Raw genomic sequence first — 24,411 nt, 5'->3', positions numbered from 1 at the left:
ACACCGCACACACACAGGGAATGCTCTGACTAAGGACAGGACCCCACAAAGCCCTTTGGGGAGACAGAGAGAGAGTATGCCAGCACACACCAGAGCGCTATATAAAACAGGGATACACACTACACAGTGAATTTTCCCCTATAGCTGCTTATATAACACAGATTGCGCCTAAATTTAGTGCCCCCCCCTCTCTTTTTTACCCTATGTAGTCTGGAACTGCAGGGGAGAGCCTGGGGAGCGATCCTTCCAGCAGAGCTGTGAGGGAAAATGTAATAGCTGAGTGTGCTGAGGGAGATAGCCCCCGCCCCTTTCTCGGCGGGCTTCTCCCGCTTTTTTATGGAATATATGGCAGGGGATTTTACACATATATAGCCTTAATGACTATATTATGTGTTATTTTGCCAGTAAGGTACACCTATTGCAGCCCCAGGGCGCCCCCCCAGCGCCCTGCACCCATCAGTGACCGGAGTGTGCGGTGTGCATGGGGAGCAATGGTGCACAGCTGCAGTGCTGTGCGCTACCTTAATGAAGACCGAAGTCTTCTGCCGCCGATTTTCGGGAACATCTTCTTGCTTCTGGCTTTGCAAGGGGGACGGCGGCGCGGTTCCGGGACCGGACGACCGAGGCTGGGCCTGTGTTCGATCCCTCTGGAGCTAATGGTGTCCAGTAGCCTAAGAAGCCCAAGCTAGCTGCAAGCAGGTAGGTCCGCTTCTCTCCCCTAAGTCCCTCATAGCAGTGAGTCTGTTGCCAGCAGATCTTACTGAAAATAAAAAACCTAAATATAACTTTCTATTCTAAGAGCTCAGGAGAGCCCCTAGTGTGCATCCAGCTCGGCCGGGCACAAAATTCTAACTGAGGTCTGGAGGAGGGTCATAGAGGGAGGAGCCAGTGCACACCAGGTAGTCCTAAAGCTTTCTTTAGTTGTGCCCAGTCTCCTGCGGAGCCGCTATTCCCCATGGTCCTTACGGAGTTCCCAGCATCCACTAGGACGTCAGAGAAAATACGCATGAGGAATTTAAGACTATCACACGCAATTAAGACAGCTGAATGTTATGTACAGTAATCAATGGGTCATTCAATTAAATATAGGACAATACATGAAAATTAAGTTTCACATAACTGCTAACATTTTTGTATATTTATGTTAAAAGATTGTAGTATATTGTGTGATAATCAACATTTATGGCATATCAATTTCCCGCGTGTGTCAACATCGAACTTACATGGAAGTAGTTGAAGTAGTTACAAAAACGGCTAATTTCCACTTATTTTATACACATTTTAAATTCACATTTAATCAGGAAGATAAACAGGTCTACACGGATTAACTCACGTGGACCCTACAGGTTTGAGTAACTTAAATCAGAGCCCTTTGACTGGGGACAAAAACGTGAATTGCATGTCAAAACTGATTTTAAGAATAATGTGGTTAGCATATAGGCCCAGATTTATCAAGACTTGGGTGTAATAAATAGCACGGTGATAAAGTACCAGCCAATCACCACCTAACAGCCATGTTACAGGCAGTGTTTGAAAAATGACAGGTGGTGATTGGCTGGTACTTTATCACCGTGCGATTTATCACTCTCCAAGGCTTGCTAAATCTAGGTCTCAGTTTTGTATGTGTGTGTCAATCATAAGTTTAGGTTCTTATAAGTGTATACAGGTTGAGTCTCCCTTATCCAAAATGCTTGGGACCAGAGGTATTTTGGATATGGGATTTTTCCGTATTTTGGAATAACTGCATACCATAATCAGATATCATGGTGATGGGACCTAAATCTAAGCACAGAATGCATTTATGTTACATATACACCTTATACACACAGCCTGAAGGTCATTTTAACCAATATTTTTTATAACTTTGTGCATTAAACAAAATGTGTCTACATTCACACAATTCATTTGTTTCATATACACCTTATACACAGCCTGAAGGTCATTTAATACAATATTTTTAATAACTCTGTGTATTAAACAAAGTTTGTGTACATTGAGCCATCAAAAAACAAAGGTTTCACTATCTCACTCTCACTCAAAAAAGTCCGTATTTCGGAATATTCCGTATTTCGGAATATTTGGATATGGGATACTCAACCTGTAGTATAATAATCATACTGTAAAGATAATTAGGAGAGCAGGTAAATATATAAGTCCACTCAGTTCCTATGTCCATTCTGTTGTAACATGAGTCTTGCATTTAAACAATAAAATGTAACTCAGGGGTCTATTTACTAAGCCTTGGATGGAGATAAAGTCACTGGAGATAAAGTACCAGCCAATCGGCTCCTAACTGCTATGTCACAGGCTGTGTTTGAAAAATTACCGTTAGGAGCCGATTGGCTGGTACTTTATCTCCAGCGACTTTATCTCCATCCAAGGCTTAGTAAATAGGCCCCTAAGAGTGTACATTTTCCCTGCTTATAAGCATTACTGCCTATCATTTTTAATATGTTGAATTTCAGCTTAATTTTGTATGTAGTGCATTTAAACGTCTAAAAATGAACATGAAATTTGACCCGAGTCACATGGAATGACCCTATTGCAAACAACTACGTAAATTAACTCTTGATGCTTTTGTTTAAAACATTTTCACATATTGGGCTAAATGTAATAGCCTCAGATGCCGGAGGTGTGGGACTCTGCTGCTTTAAAAAACCAGGAAGACTCCAATAAAGTCACACAGCTCCAGCATCTCGGAAGCTATTACATTTAGGGGGTCATTCAGAGTTGATCGCAGCTATGCTAAAATTAGCACAGCTACGATCACGAACACAGACATGCGGGGGGGGCAGCAGAGGGCTAGCCCTCCCCGACTGACATGAGGGGGCGGGCTAGCCCTCTGCTGGGTCCCGGGTCCCCCCCCCTGCATTGGCCGGACCGCGCACACAAAACGGCGGCTGTCAATCAGGCAGAGGCGATTGCTAGGCAAAGACAGCTGTCGGCTGTCAGCTATGCGCCGGCGCAGTTCTGACCTGAACGCTACAAAGAACGGCGAGCGAGCATTCAGGTCAGAATGACCCCCTTAGCCCATTGCGTTCTGAAAACATAGCGTTGTTTAACACATAGATCTGATCAGAACAGCATTAAATGTTACTTTTGTATGCAGTTGAAAGGCAATTCACAGACCATAATTTTTGCACATACCATTTCATCAGCTAGGATGCCATTAATGCCATTCTCATACAGGGATATAAGCCAGTTCAAGCCTCTGACCTGATAATCCCTCAATTTACCATTTTTTACATCTGTAAACACACAAAAAACAGTAATAATGACTAATTGTTAAAGACGTAGATAATTCAAATTTGCCAATACAGTTACAGTTTTTGGTTTTTCTAACTTTGTACTGCTGTTGCGTTAATATTTCCAACCATACTCATTAGACCAGCTCAAGGTCCATTCACATATTCAGGACAGTCTTAATTGGATCGGATATAAACCAAAACGCTGAGATTACAAACATACAGTATGCATCACTGTGACTACAACAGCGTCATCCTGATGTACAAATGAACCATCGACACTGGGAGGGCCTTACTTCCGTCAGTACTGTCCAATTTGAAAAAGTATGCAGGGATGATAGTGTTGTCTGTGCACAATCCTGCCAAGCCACTCAAACTGTAGATTTATGAAATGGGAGACCAGTATGAAAGCATTTTTGCAATAACCTAGCAGAGCTGAGGGGCCAAAAAGTGAAAGCAAGGACAATATAATTTCCTAAAATGCAAGTGCAGGATGACATTGGTCTTTGCCATGAGGCCCACCGACAGAGCTGCACGAACTACCTTGATATCCGATCAAACTCGGCTGCCCTCACTGTGTGACAAAGATGAGTAAGTCAGGAGTACCAGGGATATTGTAAGGTAATACAGAGGTATACAGCTCCTTCTCACTCAGGTATAAGGGACTCTCAGCAATGGAAGTAGGTAGATGTAAGGGATAAGGGACTCTCAGCAATGGAAGTAGGTAGATGTAAGGGATGAAAAACATAGCTCCTTTTGTAGGCATGATTTGTGTTTAGGGTCATTGTATTGCTGCAAGACCCACCTTCTGTTGAGCATTGATACCCTTAAACTCCCCTTTTGAATTTACTGGTACAATGTAGAATTCATATTTTCATCATTGACAAGCCATCCTTTTACTGAACCAGCAAAACAGCCCCAACAAAGATATGAAACGGCAATGTTTCTCGGTTGGGAGGAAGCTGATGTTAGAAAGCAGTGCTTGGATTTCTACAAATATAACCGCTTATCATTCGATATTAGAGACCCACTCTACCATAAACCTACTTACATGATGGGGACACTTCAAATCTGGTGCAAACATTGGTTGTTTTGGAATTTTCAGTTAAGAGCTCTTCGTCCTCTTCCTGCTCGGTCCGCCGATGTCGATAACTGTATAAGAAGGTAAAAAAAAAAAAAAATTGACAAAGAAGCTAAAATATCACATTATAAAGTGTGAAATGCAGCTTTCTCTGGTCCCTCAGAAACATGTTTAGTCAGTCATCCAGTTAACTGGATTTTAATACATAGAAGCCTGTCCCAAACGCGAATTTCAGAGGACTTCATAAAATAAAGCAGTCTGGCATCTGTCCTCAAACAGTGCTGTTCTACATAAGCCAACAAATTTAGCAAACAGATTCTGGCTTAATATAATTTTTATATTTTTAGAACAATTTGTATGCAACAATGGCCTCTATGAAAAGGAAACAATACCCTTTGCACTAAGTTTGGGCAGCTCCAAAATATTTGAAACTAAGCAGTGTATGACCAGCTTAATATTATCCTTTATTAGAGGAATGCACAGTATAATTAAGTATAGCATTGAGGACTTTTTTTTTTTTAATATATGTTTTAAAACTATAGTTCAGTATAACAATTATAAAGATTAAATTAAGGATCAACTTACTCTCCTACAGATATCAAATCTTGTTTTTCATCTTTCTTTAAGCGAGGGCGTCCAGGCTTCATTTTTAATGGAGAAGTTGGCGTCTTTTGAGCAGCTGGTTGAATAAAGTGTGCAAACAACTCTGTTTGTTTCAAAAGGTATTCAAATCTGTTTGTTCGGTCAGTTTTCTAAAATGGATAACAAAACACAAAACAATGAAAACAATTGCAGGGCTATTTTTGAAATCTTCACGTGAAAATAGAAATTGTCATAATTAGAGCAAATAAGGCTATTAAGCATTCATGAAAAAAAAAAAAAAAAATTCAGATTTAGTTTTGCACTTAAAACAGAAAAAAAAAAAAAAACACCTTACCCTTTTTTCCTCATATCCAAATTCCATTTCATTGGATTCTTTTGATTTGTTGAGGGAGTCATCCCCTTCAACTTCAGGCTGACCGTCCTATCCAGAAAAAAAAAAAAATTCAATTATTCCCTGAATAGAACATATATGTCTAGTTAGGAAAGCACCAGTACTAAAAATCACATTGCTAACTCTTGAGTAGTCAATGTTTCTCGTCCCTTTCTGGCCAGACCAATTCTTCTGTTTGGAATATACACAAGCTTCATTTGAAAGAAACCTTATATGACCAGGTCTACTGTCATCCACTACTGTTAATTTTACACTATTACTCTATTAAGAACTCATGAAGTACAAATGCTATCCTTCCAATTGTAGTGATACAGTTATGCAGTAGCATTAAGCAGTGACATCGCTGTGGTCAGGTGTAGCGGGGAAAAGGAGGCTCAGCTACTGGGTATACAGTATGGATACAAACCTGTTCAGTAACAGCTGACATTAGTAAAAGGAATAATGTAAATGCCAGTGAATAAAGCCATTGTTTTGTTTATGTAAGGATAATGGAGGGTAAGCCACTGAGGGACAAATTTTTAGTATTTTATTTGTAAGGTGCCACAAAAAGGTTTTCATAGCGCCATACAATTGGTATAGAAAAACAAATTACAAAAGTACAAGGACTAAATGATGTAAAGGTGACAAAGCGGTGAGGACCCTACATGCAAAAATTTTAAATTGTGCAGCCACATTACTTGTCAAAGCACTTTTACAGTAGGGAGTTATTCATATATGCACTGGCACGCGGAGTGAGTAGTGGAAAGAGGCTGCAAAAGCACCATTTAGAGCATTGGTCTTCAACCTGCGGCCCCTCCAGCTGCCGTGGAACTACAAATCCCAGCATGCTTTGTCACAATTTTGCTATTAAGGCATGCTAAAACTGAGGCAGGGCATGCTGGGATGTGTAGTTCCACAGCAGCTGGAGGGCCGCAGGTTGAATACCCAGATATAGAGATTTACAAAAGGCAGGTATACGTTATGACACCTGATGCAGATCTCTCCTGCTCCTCACAGGCTTGAACCAGCTTTCCCCTGCACAAATACCCTTTTCTGAAAGAAACCACAGATATAGTCACAACAACATTATAGTGGTTCCATTTAAGCCCTTAGCCATGTCCAGGCCATAGAGAACCTGGGAACAAAACCACACAGTCCCTGACAGCCTAGTTTCAGTGCTGGCAGACTAGTGGTGTTCCTGCCAGGATTGGTTGTGTGTATGTAACTTGAGAACAGAGGTTGGGAGTGCCTGCTCTAGTCTCTAGACCCCGTTTTGGAAACTAAGGGCATGCCAGCCACGTCATGCAAATACATTTTGATGTCGTTAAACATGACATAAAACAACATGACATGTGAAGACCAGCAAACAAGCCATTTCAGATTTTTTTTCTTTAAATAACTAGATCTAACTAACCTGTGGCTTTCTTGTTGATAAAATAACTAAAGCTATTCTAACAGGAAAGGTAAGGAAACCACATATTAAAGTTCATTTTCTGTGAAATGTCATTAGGCAATGTGTTTGAAGATGATGCATAGAGGGCGATCCAATTGGTCTTTAGGCACCTACCATTAGATGGTGCCCAACAGCGGCTAGTACTGGCTTTGCTTATCACTTTGACAATAAATTTGAATTGTTCTGAACACCAACCCAAAGCACCCTACAAAAGCCTTGCAGCACCCAGTTTGGAAACCACTGGTATACTCTGACAAGGAGACATTTATCTGGTGTGGCATTTCCTTGAAAGTATCAACCACACATACCGATGAAAAAATAAGATTTTAAACCTACCGGTAAATCTTTTTCTCCTAGTCGGCAGAGGATGCTGGGGACTCCATAAGGACCATGGGGTATAGACGGGCTCCGCAGGAGACATGGGCACTATAAAGAACTTTTAGTATGGGTGTGCACTGGCTCCTCCTCTATGCCCCTCCTCCAGACCTCAGTTAGAGAACTGTGCCCAGAGGAGATGGACAATATGAGGAAAGGATTTTGTTAATCTAAGGGCAAGATTCATACCAGCCCACACCAATCATACCATATAACCTGGAATATACGCAACCAGTTAACAGTATGAACTAAAAACAGTATCAGTCAAAGACCGATCACAACTGTAACATAACCCTTATGTAAGCAACAACTATATACAAGTCTTGCAGATTTAGTCCGCACTGGGACGGGCGCCCAGCATCCTCTACGGACTAGGAGAAAAAGATTTACCGTTAGGTTTAAAATCTTATTTTCTCTTACGTCCTAGAGGATGCTGGGGACTCCGTAAGGACCATGGGGATTATACCAAAGCTCCAGAACGGGCGGGAGAGTGCGGATGACTCTGCAGCACCGACTGAGCAAATGCAAGGTCCTCATCAGCCAGGGTATCAAACTTGTAGAATTTTGCAAACGTGTTTGAACCTGACCAAGTAGCTGCTCTGCAAAGCTGTAATGCCGAGACGCCTCGGGCAGCCGCCCAAGGACGAGCCTACCTTCCTAGTGGAATGGGCCTTCACTGAATTTGGTAACGGCAATCCAGCCGTAGAATGAGCCTGCTGAATCGTGTTACAGATCCAGCGAGCAATAGTTTGCTTAGAAGCAGGAGCGCCAATCTTGTTGGCCGCATACAGGACAAACAGAGTCTCTGTTTTCCTAACCCTAGCCGTCCTGGCTACATAAGTCTTTAAGGCCCTGACCACATCCAGGGACTTGGAGTCCCTCCCAGTCCCTTGTAGCCACAGGCACCACAATAGGTTGGTTCAAATGAAATTAAGAAACCAGCTTAGGCAAAAATTGAGGACGTGTCCTCAATTCAGCTCTATCCGCATGGGACAAGGCCGCCAATTCTGACACCCGCCTTGCAGATGCCAAGGCCAATAACATGACCACCTTCCACGTGAGAAATTTTAAATCCACTGCTTGAAGAGGTTCAAACCAGTGAGATTTCAGGAAACTTAACACCACGATAAGGTTCCACGGTGCCACTGGGGGCACAAAGGGGGGCTGGATGTGCAGCACTCCCTTCACAAACGTCTGGACTTCTGGGAGAAGCCAATTCCCTCTGGAAGAATATAGATAGGGCCGAAATCTGTACCTTAATGGAGCCTAACTTCAGGCCCATATCCACTCCTGTCTGTAGAAAGTGGAGAAACCGACCCAGATGGAATTCTTCCGTAGGAGCCTTCTTGGCTTCACACCAAGATACATACTTCCTCCAAATACGGTGATAGTGCTTTGCTGTCAACTCCTTCCTAGCCTTCAACAGAGTAGGGATGACTTCCTCCGAATACCCTTCCCAGCTAGGATTCGGTGTTCAACCGCCATGCCGTTAAACATAACCGCGGTAAGTCTTGGAACACACATGGCCCCTGCTGTAGCAGGTCCTCCCTGAGAGGAAGAGGCCACGGATCTTCTGTGAGCATTTCTTGAAGATCTGAGTACCAGGCCCTTGGAGGCCAATTTGGAACAATGAGTATTTATCTGCACTCTTCTTTGTCTTATGATTCTCAATATTTTTGAGATGAGAGGAAGAGGAGGAAACACATAGACCGACTGAAACACCCACGGTGTCACTAGGGCGTCTACTGCTACTGCCTGAGGGTCCCGTGACCTGGCACAACACCTCCGAAGCTTCTTGTTGAGACGTGACGCCATCATGTCTATTTGAGGAATTCCCCAACAACTTGTTATCTCTGCAAAAACTTCCTGATTAAGTCCCCACTCTCCCGGATGGAGATCGTGTCTGCTGAGGAAGTCTGCTTCCCAGTTGTCCACTCCCGGAATGAAGACAGCTGACAGAGCGCTTACGTGATTTTCTGCCCAGCGAAGAAACCTGATGGCTTCCGCCATTGCCACTCTGCTCCTTGTCCCGCCTTGGCGGTTTACATGAGCCACGGCTGTGACGTTGTCTGATTGAATCAGAACCGGTAGGTCGCGAAGAAGATTCTCCACTTGTCGTAGGCCGTTGTATATGGCGACCCTCTAAAAGGTGAGCACTCTGCAGCGACCACAGGAGAGACACCCTGGCCCTGGGGGACAGGGATATTTTCAGATGCATTTGTAGATGGGACCCGGACCACTTGTCCAGAAGGTCCCATTGAAAATTCCTCGTATGAAACCTGCCGAAGGGGATGGCCTCGTAGGCTGCCAACATTTTTCCCAGCACACGAGTGCATTGAAGAACAGACACTTTTTGGTTTTAGCAGGTCTCTGACCATGTTCTGGAGATCCTGGGCTTTTTCCAATGGAAGAAAAACCCTCTTATGTTCCGTGTCCAGAATCATGCAGAGGAATGACAGCCGAGTCGTTGGAACCAATTTTGACTTTGGCAGATTGAGAATCCAACCGTGCTGTTGCAGCACTTTCAGGGAGAGCAACACGCTCTTCAGCAATTGGTCTCTCGATCTCGCCTTTATCAGGAGATCGTCCAGGTATGGGATAATTGTGACCCCCTGCTTGCGCAGGAGCACCATCATCTCCGCCAATACCTTGGTGAAAATCCTCGGGGCCGTGGAAAGCCCAAATGGCAACGTCTGAAACTGGTAATGACAGTCCTGTACAGCGAATCTCAGGTACTCCTGATGAGGGGGGTAAATAGGGACATGAAGGTATGCATCGTTTATGTCTAGTGATACCATCAAATCCCCCCCTTCCAGGCTGGATATTACAGCACGGAGCGATTCCATCTTGAATTTGAACTTTTTCCAAGTACAGGTTTAGGGATTTTAGATTTAAAATGGGTCTGACCGAACCATCCGGCTTCGGGACCACAAACAGGGTGGAATAATACCCTTTTCCCTGTTGGACCAGGGGAACCTTGACCACCACTTGCTGTTGACACAGCTTTTGAATTGCAGCTAACACCACTTCCCTCTCCGGGGGTGAAGCTGGCAAGGCCAACTTGAAAAATCGGCGAGGGGGCACCTCTTCGAATTCCAACCTGTAGCCTTGGGAGACAATTTCCATCGCCCAAGGATCCACGTCTGAAAGCATCCAGATCTGGCTGAAAAGTCGAAGGCGTGCCCCCACTGGTGCGGACTCCCTTAGGGGAGCCCCAGCGTCATGCGGTGGATTTTGTAGAAGCCGGGGAGGACTTCTGCTCCTGGGAACTAGCCGAAGGTGTTCTCTTTCCTCTACCCTTAACTCTGGCAAGGAAGGAGGAACCCCGACCTCTTCTGGACTTACGCAACCTAAAGGACTGCATCTGATACTGTGGAGTTTTCTTTTGCTGTTGGGGGACAAAAGGTAGATTTACCCAGAGTAGCTGTGGCAACCAGGTCCGCGAGCCCCTCCCCAAACAACACTTAACCCTTGTAAGGTAATACCTCCATATGCTTCTTTGAGTCTGCATCACCCGTCCATTGGCGGGTCCATAAAGCTAGTCTCGCAGAAATCGCCATGGCATTGGCTCTGGAACCCAGCAGCCCAACGTCTCTTTGAGCGTCCCTCATATATAAGACTGCGTCTTTAATGTGAGCTAAGGTTAATAAAATGGTATCCATGTCTAGGGTATCAAGGCCAGCTGACTAGGTATCTGTCCATGCTGCAACCGTGCTACATACCCATGCCGATGCTATCGCCGGTCTGAGCAAAGCACCTGTATGCGCATAAATAGACTTTAAAGTAGTCTCATGCCTGCGATCAGCAGGATCCTTGAGGGCTGCCGTTTCCGGAGACGGTAGCGCCACCTTCTTTGACAGGCGTGTTAAAGCCTAGTCCACCCAGGGAGAGGATTCCCAACGTACCCTGTCCTGTGCAGGGAAAGGATAAGCCATAAGAACCCTTTTGGGAATCTGCAATTTTTTATCAGGAGTTTCCCAAGCTTTTTCAAATAACTCGTTAAGCTCATGAGATGGGGGAAAGGTTACCTCAGGTTTCTTTTCCTTATACATGCTCACCCTCGTGTCAGGGACAGAGGGGTCATCAGTGATAGCAAAAACGCGACATGGCGCGTTTTTTACCCGATTTTGAAGACCTGGGACTCAAGTTTCCAAAGTGGATGGGTCCCCGGGGACGCACTCCTCATTAGCCAATCTGATTGATTGATGCTGGCCCCGGCTGAATGATCTAAAGAGGAGGTGGATCCTTTCCCCTCCTCTTTAGCGCCTCTCCTCCTGTCCTGTGCATGGCGCTGCTCGCGGCGGGTGAGTGAAGCGGGGAGCGGGTCTAACTTGCTGAACAGGGGGATTGCCACAGCGTCTGGGGAGTGCTGTCGATGTGGCACAATGCAGAGATCGGCGTCCGTGATTGAGCAGGTAAAGCTGGGCTTAGTGAGAGGGGCTTCCCGCGGTGCCGTCTGAGCCGGTGGGCGCATTGCAGCGCTTGCTTTGAGGGTTCCTCAAACCAAGCGCGGCAGCACGGCCACAGCCTCAGACGGCACCGTGGGAAGCTCCTCTCACTAAGCCCAGCTTTACCTGCTCAATCACGGACGCCGATCTGGAGTCTCTGGCGGGAGGGGGGCTGGCTATGCGGTAGCTGCCTGCCTGTGTCTGCTGCGGGTGATTAGGTGCCGGCCGTGACGCGTGTTAGTCACGGCCGTGTTAGACTGCTCTTGCTGAGGGGGCTGAGCTTCCCACGGTGCCGCGATCTGAGGGGAGGGAGGCTGGCTATGCAGTGGTGACTGTTTTTACTGTCATGACCGTTGCGGGGTTCCCGCGGGGAGCTGATATGGTGGGTGGACCACTTGTAAACGCCAGTGGGGTCTCCCCATGGGGTCCAGCATGGCACAACTCCCTGGCAAAGTGTACAGCTAACTGCCGGGGAGTGTGTGTGTGTGTGTGTGTGTGTGTGTGTGTGTGTGTGTGTGTGAGAGACAGTCGGGTCGCGGCGTGCTGCAGGGGGTGATTAGATGCCAGTATAGCCTGGTCCTGGGGTTACCTTCTGTAAGTCCCATGCAATCTGGTCCTAGAGTTCTGTAAAAATAAGTAAGCAGCCATGGGGGTCTTCAGTAACCATAATGCTGTATAATGTCTGTTCCCGTCAACTGGATGTGCTTGGACTTGTAGTGCCATCACAGCTGGAGAGGCCTTGCCAAGCACGATATTGCTATTTATGTATATGTGTTTTGTGGAGGGTTTCAGCTTTTAAATGCATTTATTACATGCCATGTTGTTTAGGTTGGCATTACCTAGCTAGCAGCAGGAGTATTTGTTTCAAAATGACAATTGATCAAGTCTTTTTTTAATTTTATTTTTTAATATGGTAAGGAAAGGTTTTAATTTTCTCCATAATATACTACTGTAGTCACCATCTGCTAACCGCCTCGGATTTACGTTCACATAATTAAATGTTAGTTGTCCTTGTGTAATGTGTATAACGTGCTGTACCTGGCGCAATGTGTATAACGTGCTGTACCTGGCGCAATGTGTATAACGTGCTGTACCTGGCGCAATGTGTATAACGTGCTGTACCTGGCGCAATGTGTATAACGTGCTGTACCTGGCGCAATGTGTATAACGTGCTGTACCTGGCGCAATGTGTATAACGTGCTGTACCTGGCGCAATGTGTATAACGTGCTGTACCTGGCGCAATGTGTATAACGTGCTGTACCTGGCGCAATGTGTATAACGTGCTGTACCTGGCGCAATGTGTATAACGTGCTGTACCTGGCGCAATGTGTATAACGTGCTGTACCTGGCGCAATGTGTATAACGTGCTGTACCTGGCGCAATGTGTATAACGTGCTGTACCTGGCGCAATGTGTATAACGTGCTGTACCTGGCGCAATGTGTATAACGTGCTGTACCTGGCGCAATGTGTATAACGTGCTGTACCTGGCGCAATGTGTATAACGTGCTGTACCTGGCGCAATGTGTATAAGCAGCACTACTGTGTGGTGTAATGTGAATTGTCACTTATGTGGTCACGCCTCTTCCCTGTGAAGCCACGCCCATAAAATTTTGCAGCGCGCCGTAGGCGCGCATTGCCTATGCTTTGCGGACTGGGAGGTGGGACACCAATTCACTTTCTGCCTAAGGGCACAACAATGTCTAGTTACACCTCTGGTGCAGGGTGTCCTGCATGCTACACAGCCCAGCAGCATCGTCACCCCATACTCCACCTTGCACCACTTTTGTAGTGTCCAAATAAGATTAATAAAAACCTTCATTCCGATGGGACCCAGAAAAAGACTGTTAGGACCCCAATTTTCAAAAGTGAGGGGTCCCTGGGACCCACTTTTTTTTTGGCTCAGCGCGATCACTGGTCATCTGTGATATGCAAAACATCTTTTATTGCAATAATCATACAGTGAATACTTTTTGCCACCCTTGCGTGCAATTTAGCATCATCGTAGTCGACACTGGAATCAGAATCCGTGTCTGTATCCGTGTCTACTATTGGGGACAGGGGATGTTTTTGAGACCAGAAGGACCCTGTGACCCACTCCAATCCAAGGATTGACTCCCTGATTTCTCCCTGGACTCTGCTTTGTCCAGTCTTATGTAATGAGGCCACCCTTGCATTTAACATATGCCACAGGTCCATCCAATAATGCGTCGGCGTTGCAGACGGAGACACCACTCATCTGCTCCATCTTCTCCTTGGACGAGCCTTCCGCTTCAGACATGCCGACACACATGTACCGACACCCCCACACACACAGGGATATATCTATAGGGGGACAATTCCCCAACAAGGCCCTTTGAAGAGAGAGAGAGAGTATGCCAGCACACACCCAGCGCCAACTGACACTGGAATAATCCCAGACAGCGCATGCACAGATAGATAGATATATAGATATATCTCAATGTTATACACTCACTGCGCCAATAATTGTGGCCCCCCTCTTTTCCAGCCCTCAGCAGGAGAGTGTCCGGGGAGCCAGCTTCTCTGCAGCTTCTGTGGAGAAAATGGTGCTGTTAGTGTGAGGGATCAAGCTCCGCCCCCTCCAGCGAAAATGGCGGGGGATCTCTTCATTTACTGCCCATTAGCAGCCTAATGTGCCCTGAAATGCCAGTCGGGAGGTTTATTGCTTCCCAGGGCGCCCCCCCTGCACCCTGCACCCATCAGTGCCCGTTCTGTGTGTGTAGCATGTGGGAACAATGGCGCACAGTGTTACCGCTGCACGCTTACCTCAGTGAAGATCTGAAGTCTTCTGCCGCCTTGAAGTCTTCTTTTCTTCTTATACTCATCCGGCTTCTATCTTCCGGCTCTGCGAGGAGGACGGCGGCGCGGCTCTGGGACGAACGGCGGGGTGAGACCTGCGTTCCGACTCCCTCTGGAGCTAATTGTTTCCAGTAGCCTAAGAAGCAGAGCCTATCATTTAAGTAGGTCTGCTTCTCTCTCCTGTTGCCAGTAGTACTCCCTGAAAATAAAAAACCTAACAAAATTCTTTTTCAGAGAAACTCTGGAGAGCTCCTCTGTAATGCACCCTATCTCCTCTGGGCACAAAATCTAACTGAGGTCTGTAGGAGGGGCATAGAGGGAGGAGCCAGTGCACACCCATACTAAAAGTTCTTTATAGTGCCCATGTCTCCTGCGGAGCCCGTCTATACCCCGTGGTCCTTACGGAGTCCCCAGCATCTTCTAGGACGTAAGAGAAAAGTTAATGGACTCACAAATGTCACGGGCAATACATGATTCAATTACAAACGGTAAGTCACAAACATCAAGTCCCATAACTATTCAACCATAAGTGACCTGCCAAGGTGCATGAAAAAGTGGCAAAATCATCCTGGACCTCAAGAAAGTGACAACTAAGATAGCAGGACAGTATAGAAGGCTAGTAATGACCACAAGGAAGGTACTGGAGGTTCTTGAAAAGTGTTAGTGTTGACTCTTGCTTTTATTCATGGAGGCAACAGTGTTGTTTTAGCAAATTAAAAGTCTTCACAGTATAATGGGACAAATTAGAATGTTTGCGAAACGATTTTTCTTCAAGTTTTTGAAATAAAAAACCATTACAAAAACATTTTGCTGCCATCTTCAAGTCCTAAATCCACTCTCCCATCAATAAAATACCTCTACATATATGTCCAGCATCACATAGCCAATAATTGAGCTTTTTAAAGAAATTCACCGGAAAACGGTCTATTAGCTAAATTATACCCAGAGTTTCTGCACGGCATCCCAATTTTTTTTTTAACTTTCAAATAAAGAGTCTTCCTTATCTTTCCAGCTACTCAGAGGGTGGGCACAAAAACCCCTGAATTTGCTGTGAAAATGCTATGTGAGTTTGGAATGGAATTGCAATTCAGTGCTCAATGGTCCCAACTTGCTTCTAATTAAATTGGGCCCTATGAGCTGACAATGTGACTACTGTAGAAAGCAATAACCTGACTAAGGAGCCCATTTATCAATAATCACATTTGTATTGTGATCTGGGCATATTAGCACCCAGAATGGCAATGCAATATACAAATGTATTGGCAGGATGCAATAAGGAGCAATCTGCTGTGTCCAGGGCTCCGAAAGGGGCCACCCCTGTGATGTGCTCGAAGCGGAAGCTGGACTCCTGCCCAGGCGCGGTACACACATGACATCACCCATTGCCGGGGAAGGTTCCCGGGGTACCCCCTGTTGGCTAATTATGCATTAGCAGGGACAAATATTTACAAATTTGATTTTAAAACCACTAAGCATTAAGTACATTTGCACTTTTTTCTCCTATGGTCTGTAAGTAATTAGAGACTTTATGCTTCGATTTTTAAATATTTTTTGGATTGTGAGTGTAAATATACACTAAAAAAGGGGGGTGACCCTTGGCGCTGTGTTTATGTAGACCGAGCTGCACACCAGAAGGAACCTCCTGTTAGATGATGTCAAAGTCAGAAAAATATCTCTATGCACACTACCATATTTGCACCTCACACAGGTCCGTGCTGCGCATGCGTACGCTCTCCCGTACGTGCGCATACTCACAGTCGCGGGCACCCGCAGGCGCACGGTATGCGTATTTACGGTAGAGTTTATGTGATCGTAGCGTGCGACTCAATCGTTACATATTTTCACTATATAATGCATTTTGTAGATCATGGTCCCTTTGATAGATTCTGAAAGTTTAGTTAACATAGCATGTTCCTGAACAGAGAGATCCCTCTTTGTATTGTACGAAGGGTCTAACAGGGGTCATACAGTGGTGTTTGGTACCCATCGGAAGAGTATTTAAATAGCAATATTCCGGTGTTGGTTTGGAGCGGATTAATCGCTCGTGCGAATAGTTATGGACATAAGAAGTTTATGTCCATTTACTATTATTTGTTCTTATTTAGTCATGCGGCGGGAAACCCAGTATCCCACCCACCTGAACAGTTGGAAGCAGTCACAGCCCACCTGTATGAATCAACCTATGACCTTTTGTTATAATGCGAAGCCGAATTCCTGTGTCCAATGAACAATGAGATTGTAGGGACCATTGAATTGTATTGTGTGTGGGGCATAAATAGGCAGGCCGACCATATCCAGTTCACTCTCTTCAACGGTTCTCATTGCTGATAATCGGGAGCTGGATATCGAGGCGCATGCGATCGTTTCCCCTTGTGCGTAAGTGTTTCTCCGCAACTATATTGATCTTCTTGTTATTGTGGGCCAATTTCTCTCTCTCTCTCTCTTCTCCTCTTTCCCTCTTATTTTCCCTTAAATAGTAATTGTATTGTATTTCCTGTGTAGTTATCTGGTTAGGTAGTCTATGTTATATTGTAGTGTATGATTTGTATTTGTATTAATTCTTTTGCAAGTATATCACTTCATAAAATATATATACTAGGCGTTGGACCCTAAGCCCAGGTATCTGTGTATTTCTTATAGTGTTAAGTATTCTCAGAGCGTCGGTGACGCTCATACAGCTTTTGAGTTAATAAGGTTATACTGTGTTGCATTTACACTCTATCATTACACTTAGGTTTTACTGCACAATACACTATTTATGGTTTAGATACAAAGGTTTAACATTGTGAGCGTCAGCGCCGCTGGTGATCTCCTCGTGGTCCCGAGCGTCCGCTACGCTATAGCGAATCATTAAGTTAGTCAGCAGCCAATAGCGTGCGTGCCTGCCTGTGATCTCTTGGCCGTGAGCGAACGTAACGCAGTGCTGTCAGGATAAGCGTCTGCTTCTCTTAGTAAAGGGTGCTGAAGGAATCCGGGAACCGGAGGTAAGAACAACACGCTAGTCTCTTTTAAAACTGTTTATTTTTCTGTCTTGCGTACACACGCACGCAAATATATCTGCATTTCTTTTTTTTTTCATTTGTGTATTTTCGTATATCACTCTCCTGTTTGCCAGTTTTATAGTTGATAAACGTGCTAAGAGAGATTTGCCGCTATTTCATAGTTTAAGAGTAAAGGTAATATAGTTAAAGTATAGACAAACACACAGCTGTGCCTGAGAGACAAGGCGAAGTCAGTGTGGTGCGCGGTAGATGATAAAGGATCATCTACATTGATAAACGTATAAATTGTGTTACGGTGGATCTTTGCTTTGCGTACACGTGTCTCTAACAAAGGACTGAGACTTGCGTACGCAACCCAAGGGCCGACGCACGCAGCGTATATTACGCAACGGAGCGTACGGGTACGCCCACGTAACTCAAATCACAAGTGTTAATTTTTTTTTCAACGCGATAAATAGCGCAACGCGGTAAATAACGCAAGGCGATAAATCGCGCAAATCTATTTTTACATTCGAAATTTAAATTAACAGATCCTTCTCCTAATTTGTAACATCTGGTCTAAAGAGAAATTTCTGCGCAGAAATAGAAATAGAAACAAAAGTGTATATGTGGTGAGTGAGTGTTTGTTTTTACAATTTTTAAGGTTGAACCACAAGAAAAGTCGAGTTCCCGTGAGGTACATGCGTGTAAGTGACGTACATGGTGGCTAGGGAGGCATCCCTGGTTAAAACATACAATTTGAGCATTAGAGTGTAGCAGACCAGGAGGTCATACTGTAACAGACCAGGAGGTCATAGCAGACCAGCAGGTTCAGGTACAGCAGACAAGGAAGTCCGTTATACAGTCCACAGGCACAACACCTAAAAGGGTTGGTGCAACACCCATATAGGCCATACAAGCTCTGGCTGAAGGAATTCGCAGCCGTAATTTTCGATTCCACTGGTCGCTCCGTACATAAGATTAGTTGCTTATGTGCTGAACGATTGTACCGCACGTAATTGTGTGCATTAGTAAACCTGACCGGTACTATTTGTGTACGAAGGTCATAAACGCTATTTGTACATTCTAACGTGATTTGTGTAATTTTTTTTATTTTAAGGGAGGTTCGCTGCTCACTCAGGAACTATCCAACAACCAATAGTTACTGGAAAGAGTAAGTGTTCTTCGGATCACCCTCACAGGTTCCAGTAAATAGAGGTTCAGGTCGCAGGGGCCCTGGGTCGAGTACGCCAGCACCATATCGGTGTGATCAGGTCGTATTGGTCGGCGTGGGCGAGTGAGTGGGGTACTCGGTAAACCGCCACCGTCAGCCTATTTTGAACATTTTGGTTTGCGTAAGGGTTGGCTGAATAAAGCAACACCTTCGAACTATGGGGGCAACTTGTTCAGGTAGGGGGCGATCAACTTCGGTTCGGGTTGATTCAGTGAACCGACCAGTCGGGTCGGCAAGGTACGTAATGTGTGAGAAATACGGAAGTCACACAGAAGCTTTATGTGATGAATGGGAGAGAATGACGGTACATGACGGGGAGAAATTCCCAAGAGTAGGTAGCTTCAGCACAGAAGTGTTAACGAATTTAAGGAGAAGGATATGTCTCATTAAATCAGCAAAGAGACGAATCAAGCAGTATGATTATTTGCAGTTGTGGCAACAGGAGGGTGACATACAGAGAGGATTGGCTCAGGCGGCGGGATCTGGCTCGATCAGAAAACTGATAGCCACGGCCCCACCGCCACCATATATATCGGGAGAGAAATTGGTTGCGGAGAATGACGCACTAAGGTGTAACAAACAAACACTTAGCAACTGTGTAAATGTTAAAGATAATGTTAACCAATTAACCAATGCAAGTATTAACCCGTGCAAGTTGTACCCTGTTTTGAACTTTCCTCAGGAGTGTGATCAAGAGGACGAATCGGCAACAATTTCAGCGCTCTTTCTAGCAGCCACCATAGCAGAGACCACAGTAGGCACAGCTCCACCCCCGAGATTAGTAACAAAGGCCCCTAGCGGAGGGATAGGTGAGGTCGTATCAACGGGTAAGTACGGCACCATACACTATGCTGAAACTATTTCACCACAGCCTGTAGAATCTACACAGAATGAGGTTGTTAGAGTTAATCCTGTTAAGGTAATAGTAGTTCCAAATGGGAAAACAGACACTTCAGGAGTCACTCCTGTTAGGAACATTGCCATGTACAGCCCATTTTCCCGAATGGAATTAAGGACCATAGTGTCTGAATTCCCTGACCCTAGAAAAGACTTAGTTGCCAGCCAAAAATACATCAGAGACCTAGGTAACACTGTAGAGCCCAACAATAAAGACTGGCAGATATTGCTGAGAGCATGTTTACCCTCCAATGTCGACGCAGCTCAATTTTTAGCTGACTGTGGATTAGATCAGGATGTACCTCTTACAGAAGTGTACAACAAAGACAATGTAAAAAGAATAAGTTTACAGTTAAAGGAGTATTTCCCAGCCGTAGTTAAATGGAACAAAATATTCTCCATTAAACAGAAGGAGTCAGAAACAGCTGCAGAGTATTTTCACAGAGCATTATCAGAAATGGCAAAATACACAGGCATAGAGGACATTAAAACAAACATAAACCATCGAGAAGTAGCAGTATCGGTACTGATGGATGGTTTAAAAGAGTCATTGAAGACTAGGGTACAGACCACACAACCATGTTGGCGAGGTCTGTCTGTGGCTACTTTGAGAGAGGCTGCTATTGATCACGATAGGAACATCACCAGACACAGGGAACAACAAGGTGATAAGTTAATGGCAGTAAGTATACAGGCCCTGACCACAAGGCAGCCTTTGTTTATATCACCAAACCCTGTGGGTAAGTCAAATGTGGTTACTTGTTATTCTTGTCATAAACAGGGACACATGGCACGAGATTGTAGAGTGAAGAATTCACGAAACTCATACCAACCCCCTAGACAACGACACGACACACGACATTGGGATCAGGGTCCGCAGAAACGGAGTTATGAGCCACATACAGGGGAAACAAAAAGATATCCCCCGAACAGAGACTGGCAAGCCTCTGGTAGCTCCCAATTAACTCCATCACAAGTAGTTGCTGCCAGCAGGATTCAGGGAGGTCACCATACCCAATAGGGGTGTGGCCATACCTGTAATCTGCAGCCAGTAAAATTGATTGCAAGTCTTGGAAGTGAACCAGAAATTGCAATCAATGTAGCTGGTAAATCATTAAACTTTCTTGTAGACACAGGGGCGGCCAAATCAGTGATAAATTCGACAGTGGGCATGAGAACCACTGGTAAGACAATTCCAGCCATAGGGGTAACGGGAGTAGTCCAGCACTACCCTGTTAGCAAACCAGCCGAGATTACAGTAGGGCCTTTACATACCAAGCATTCCTTTTTGCTGGCTGCATCGGCACCGACTAATCTCCTGGGAAGAGACTTACTGTGTAAAATGGGGTGCGTCATTTATTGTACTCCTGAAGGTGTATTCTTGGACATACCTGAGAATCACGCTCAGGAAGTACGAGACATGTTAGACTCCCCATCAAAATTAATGTCACATACCATTATGACAAATAGGACTCCCTCCCAAGTAGAAGAAATGACATCTCAGATACCAGAGTCACTTTGGACTAAAGATGGACAGGACACTGGATTAATGGCAAACGTAGCTCCGGTAGTTGTACAAGTAAAAGATGGTAGGATAGCTCCAAAAATCCCACAGTACCCTCTGAAGCCAGAGGTGGAGTTAGGAGTGTATCGCGTAATAGAGCGCTTGCTACAACAGGGCATTCTGGTAAGAACGTCCAGCACTGCCAATAGTCCCATCTTCCCTGTTAAAAAGAGTGGGGGGAGGGGTTACCGGCTAGTGCAGGATCTAAGGGGGATTAACAAAATAGTTGAGAGTCAGTTCCCCGTAGTGCCAAATCCAGCTGTCATCCTAATGCAAATCCCTCCCACTGCGAAATTTTTCACTGTTATTGACCTCTGCTCCGCTTTCTTTTCGGTACCTCTGCACCCTGACAGTCAATATTTGTTTGCATTTACATACAGAGGAGTCCAATACACATGGACTCGATTACCACAAGGATTCATAGATAGCCCAAGTATATTTTCTCAGGCTTTGCATGATTGTTTACAGTCTTTCCAACCAGTGAGTGGATCAGTATTAATACAGTACGTGGATGATCTACTACTGTGTTCTGATTCATTTGAAGCATCCCTGAAGGATACGAAACAGCTCCTGTTTCATCTTTCAGACACAGGACACAAGGTTTCCAAAGACAAGTTGCAATTATGCCAAACTAAGGTAAAATATTTGGGACACTGTCTAACACAAGGACTGAGACACCTGACCGCTGATAGAATTCAAGCAATTAGAGACATGACTCTGCCACAAACCCAGCAACAGATCAGAACATTTTTAGGAATGTGTGGGTATTGCCGTAACTGGATCCCAGGGTTTTCCATTCTAGCGTTACCCTTGCAGGAGATGGTCTCCTCAAACAAACCTGATCGGATTTCGCATACAGACGAGTCTGAGACAGCATTTGAGAGACTTAAACAGTGCCTAACGCAGGCACCAGCATTAGGTATGCCAGACTATGGGAAACCCTTTGAACTATACGGAACAGAAAGTGCTGGTTGCGCGGCAGGCGTACTAACCCAAAAGCACGGTGATGCCAGCAGGCCAGTAGCATATTACAGCGCTCAGCTAGATACGGTAGCGCGATCCCTCCCCACATGCTTGCGAAGCGTTGCTGCGATAGCATTGCTAGTAACGAAAAGCGAAGACGTCGTGCTAGGTCACAACCTCACAATTCATACACCACATGCAGTGTCAGCCTTGTTAAATTCTGCCCAAACCAGACACGTCTCATCAGCGCGGTTTACAAGATGGGAATTGGCACTAATGGCCCCCGTAAACATCACCATAAGGAGATGCAGTGCATTAAATCCTGCAACATATCTCCCAGGTGTGCCTGGACAGGCACAAAGGGTGGAGGATGAGAGTGGTGGGGAAGGAGAATTTAATACAAAGGAAGACACACATGATTGTATGGAATATTTGACCCAAAATTTTACCGCAAGGCCTGACATCAGTGACAACCCACTGGAAGATGTAGAACTTACGTTCTACACGGACGGTAGTTGTCATAGACAGTCAGACTCGGGAGACTTGTGTACTGGATACGCAGTCGTAGATGACCAAGGCACCATAGAAGCGGAACCGCTAGGCCCACCTCACTCAGCCCAGGTTGCTGAACTGGTCGCCCTAACCAGAGCATGTGAATTGGCTAAGGGCAAATCAGCCAATATCTACACCGATTCTAGATACGCATTCGGGGTAGTCCATGATTTCGGAGCCCTATGGCGCCTCAGAAATTTCATGACGGCAGCTGGTACACCGGTAGCGCATGCAGCTCACATAAAAAGGCTTCTAACAGCGATACAGGAACCCGACAGAGTGGCTGTTATCAAATGTAAAGCACACACATATAGCCAAGACCCAGTATCACTTGGTAACAGCCGAGCAGACGAAGCTGCTAAATTAGCAGCTGCTACCCCCAGACAGACACCACACAACTGATGGTATTTAATACCATCAACACACAGAAGTTGTGTGAGATGCAAAATTTGTGTTCCACACAGGAAAAGGCAGTCTGGAAGGCAAAAGGATATGGCCAGGAGTCCTCAGGACTCTGGACGGATGGACACGGTAAACCAGTGGCCCCCAGAGCATACCTTCCATGTTTAGCTGAGGCAGCCCACGGGCTGACTCATCTGGGCAAGGAAGGGATGTGCAAGTTGGTAAGAGCATATTGGTGTGCCCCAGGATTTTCATCTCATGCGAGTAAAAGGGCAATGTCATGCCTTACCTGTCTGAGAAAGAACATCGGAAAGGCAATACCTACTGAACCATCTCATATCCCACCTGCCGGCGGCCCTTTCCAGGTAATACAGATTGGCTTTATTCAATTACCCCCTTGTCGAAATTTGAAATATGTACTTGTTTGTATAGATGTTTTCTCAAATTGGGTCGAAGCATTTCCAGCGGCCACAAATGTTTACTGCTAAGAAAATTGTGCAGGAATTTGTATGTAGATATGGTATCCCTAGAATTATCGAAAGTGATAGGGGTACCCATTTTACAGGTGATGTCTTTCAAGGAATGTGTAAATTGATGGGAATTGATAGCAAGCTGCACACTCCATACCGTCCACAGGCGAGTGCGAAAGTGGAAAGAGTGAACAGCACTATTAAAAATAAACTGAGTAAAGTGATGGCAGAGACAGGATTGACATGGCCAGAAGCTTTACCCATTGTACTGTACAGCATCAGAACCACTCCCAGGTCCCCTCTTAATCTGTCTCCCTTTGAAATCTTGTTTGGTCGACAACCGCATGTTATGATTAACCCTCAGGATGATTTGAAGTGTAACAATGAAGTGACTGTAAAATACTTGATTAACATGAGTAAACAGTTAAGGAATCAAAATGATAATCTGAAGTTAGTGATTCCTGATTTACCAGATAGTAATTGTCATGACATTGAACCTGGGGATTATGTAATGATACGGAATTTTCTACGCTCAGGTTGCCTTATTGACAGATGGGAAGGACCATACCAGGTCTTATTGACTAGCACTACAGCATTGAAGGTTGCTGAGAGAGAGACTTGGGTTCATTCGTCCCACTGTAAAAAGGTTGCTGATCCAGAGAGGCCCCGTGATAAGGAACAGACGGTAGAGGTTGTATCACTGGAGTGTCTGTTCCAGGAGGATTGAGGCGGCACCTGAGCATTGAAAATCACAAGACCAAAAGCAGTTGTCGATCCCCTGTTCCCTTTTATTGTTTTTCTCCAACTTCCCATCCCCTCTCCCTCAAATTATTTTTTTTCCCCCTTCTCATTCTTCTCCGTTTCCTCCTACAAGATGGACTTGCCCCAAGAGACTGTGATCCGGATTTTCCTGTTGACCATGATGTTGACCAGAGCAGTCTGTTCCGGCGAGAG

General features: G+C 45.2%; 1 protein-coding gene across 1 annotated transcript in view; it reads right to left on the bottom strand.

Moving 5' to 3' along the window:
- Window positions 1-24,411, bottom strand: part of SMARCA5 (SWI/SNF related, matrix associated, actin dependent regulator of chromatin, subfamily a, member 5) — a 145,023-nt gene that overhangs the window by 94,980 nt on the left and 25,632 nt on the right. The window contains exons 2-5 of the mRNA XM_063920413.1: window positions 5,264-5,350; window positions 4,912-5,078; window positions 4,297-4,397; window positions 3,148-3,248 (exon numbers count right to left, since the gene is read on the bottom strand). Coding sequence (XP_063776483.1) covers window positions 3,148-3,248; window positions 4,297-4,397; window positions 4,912-5,078; window positions 5,264-5,350 — 456 coding nt within the window. The remainder of the gene's footprint in view (window positions 1-3,147; window positions 3,249-4,296; window positions 4,398-4,911; window positions 5,079-5,263; window positions 5,351-24,411) is intronic.

The sequence above is a fragment of the Pseudophryne corroboree genome, chromosome 1 (assembly GCF_028390025.1).
Source record: "Pseudophryne corroboree isolate aPseCor3 chromosome 1, aPseCor3.hap2, whole genome shotgun sequence".
Lineage (NCBI taxonomy): Eukaryota > Metazoa > Chordata > Amphibia > Anura > Myobatrachidae > Pseudophryne > Pseudophryne corroboree.
The sequence above is the reverse complement of the archived record's forward strand: the minus strand, read 5'-3'. Positions and strand labels throughout refer to the sequence as shown.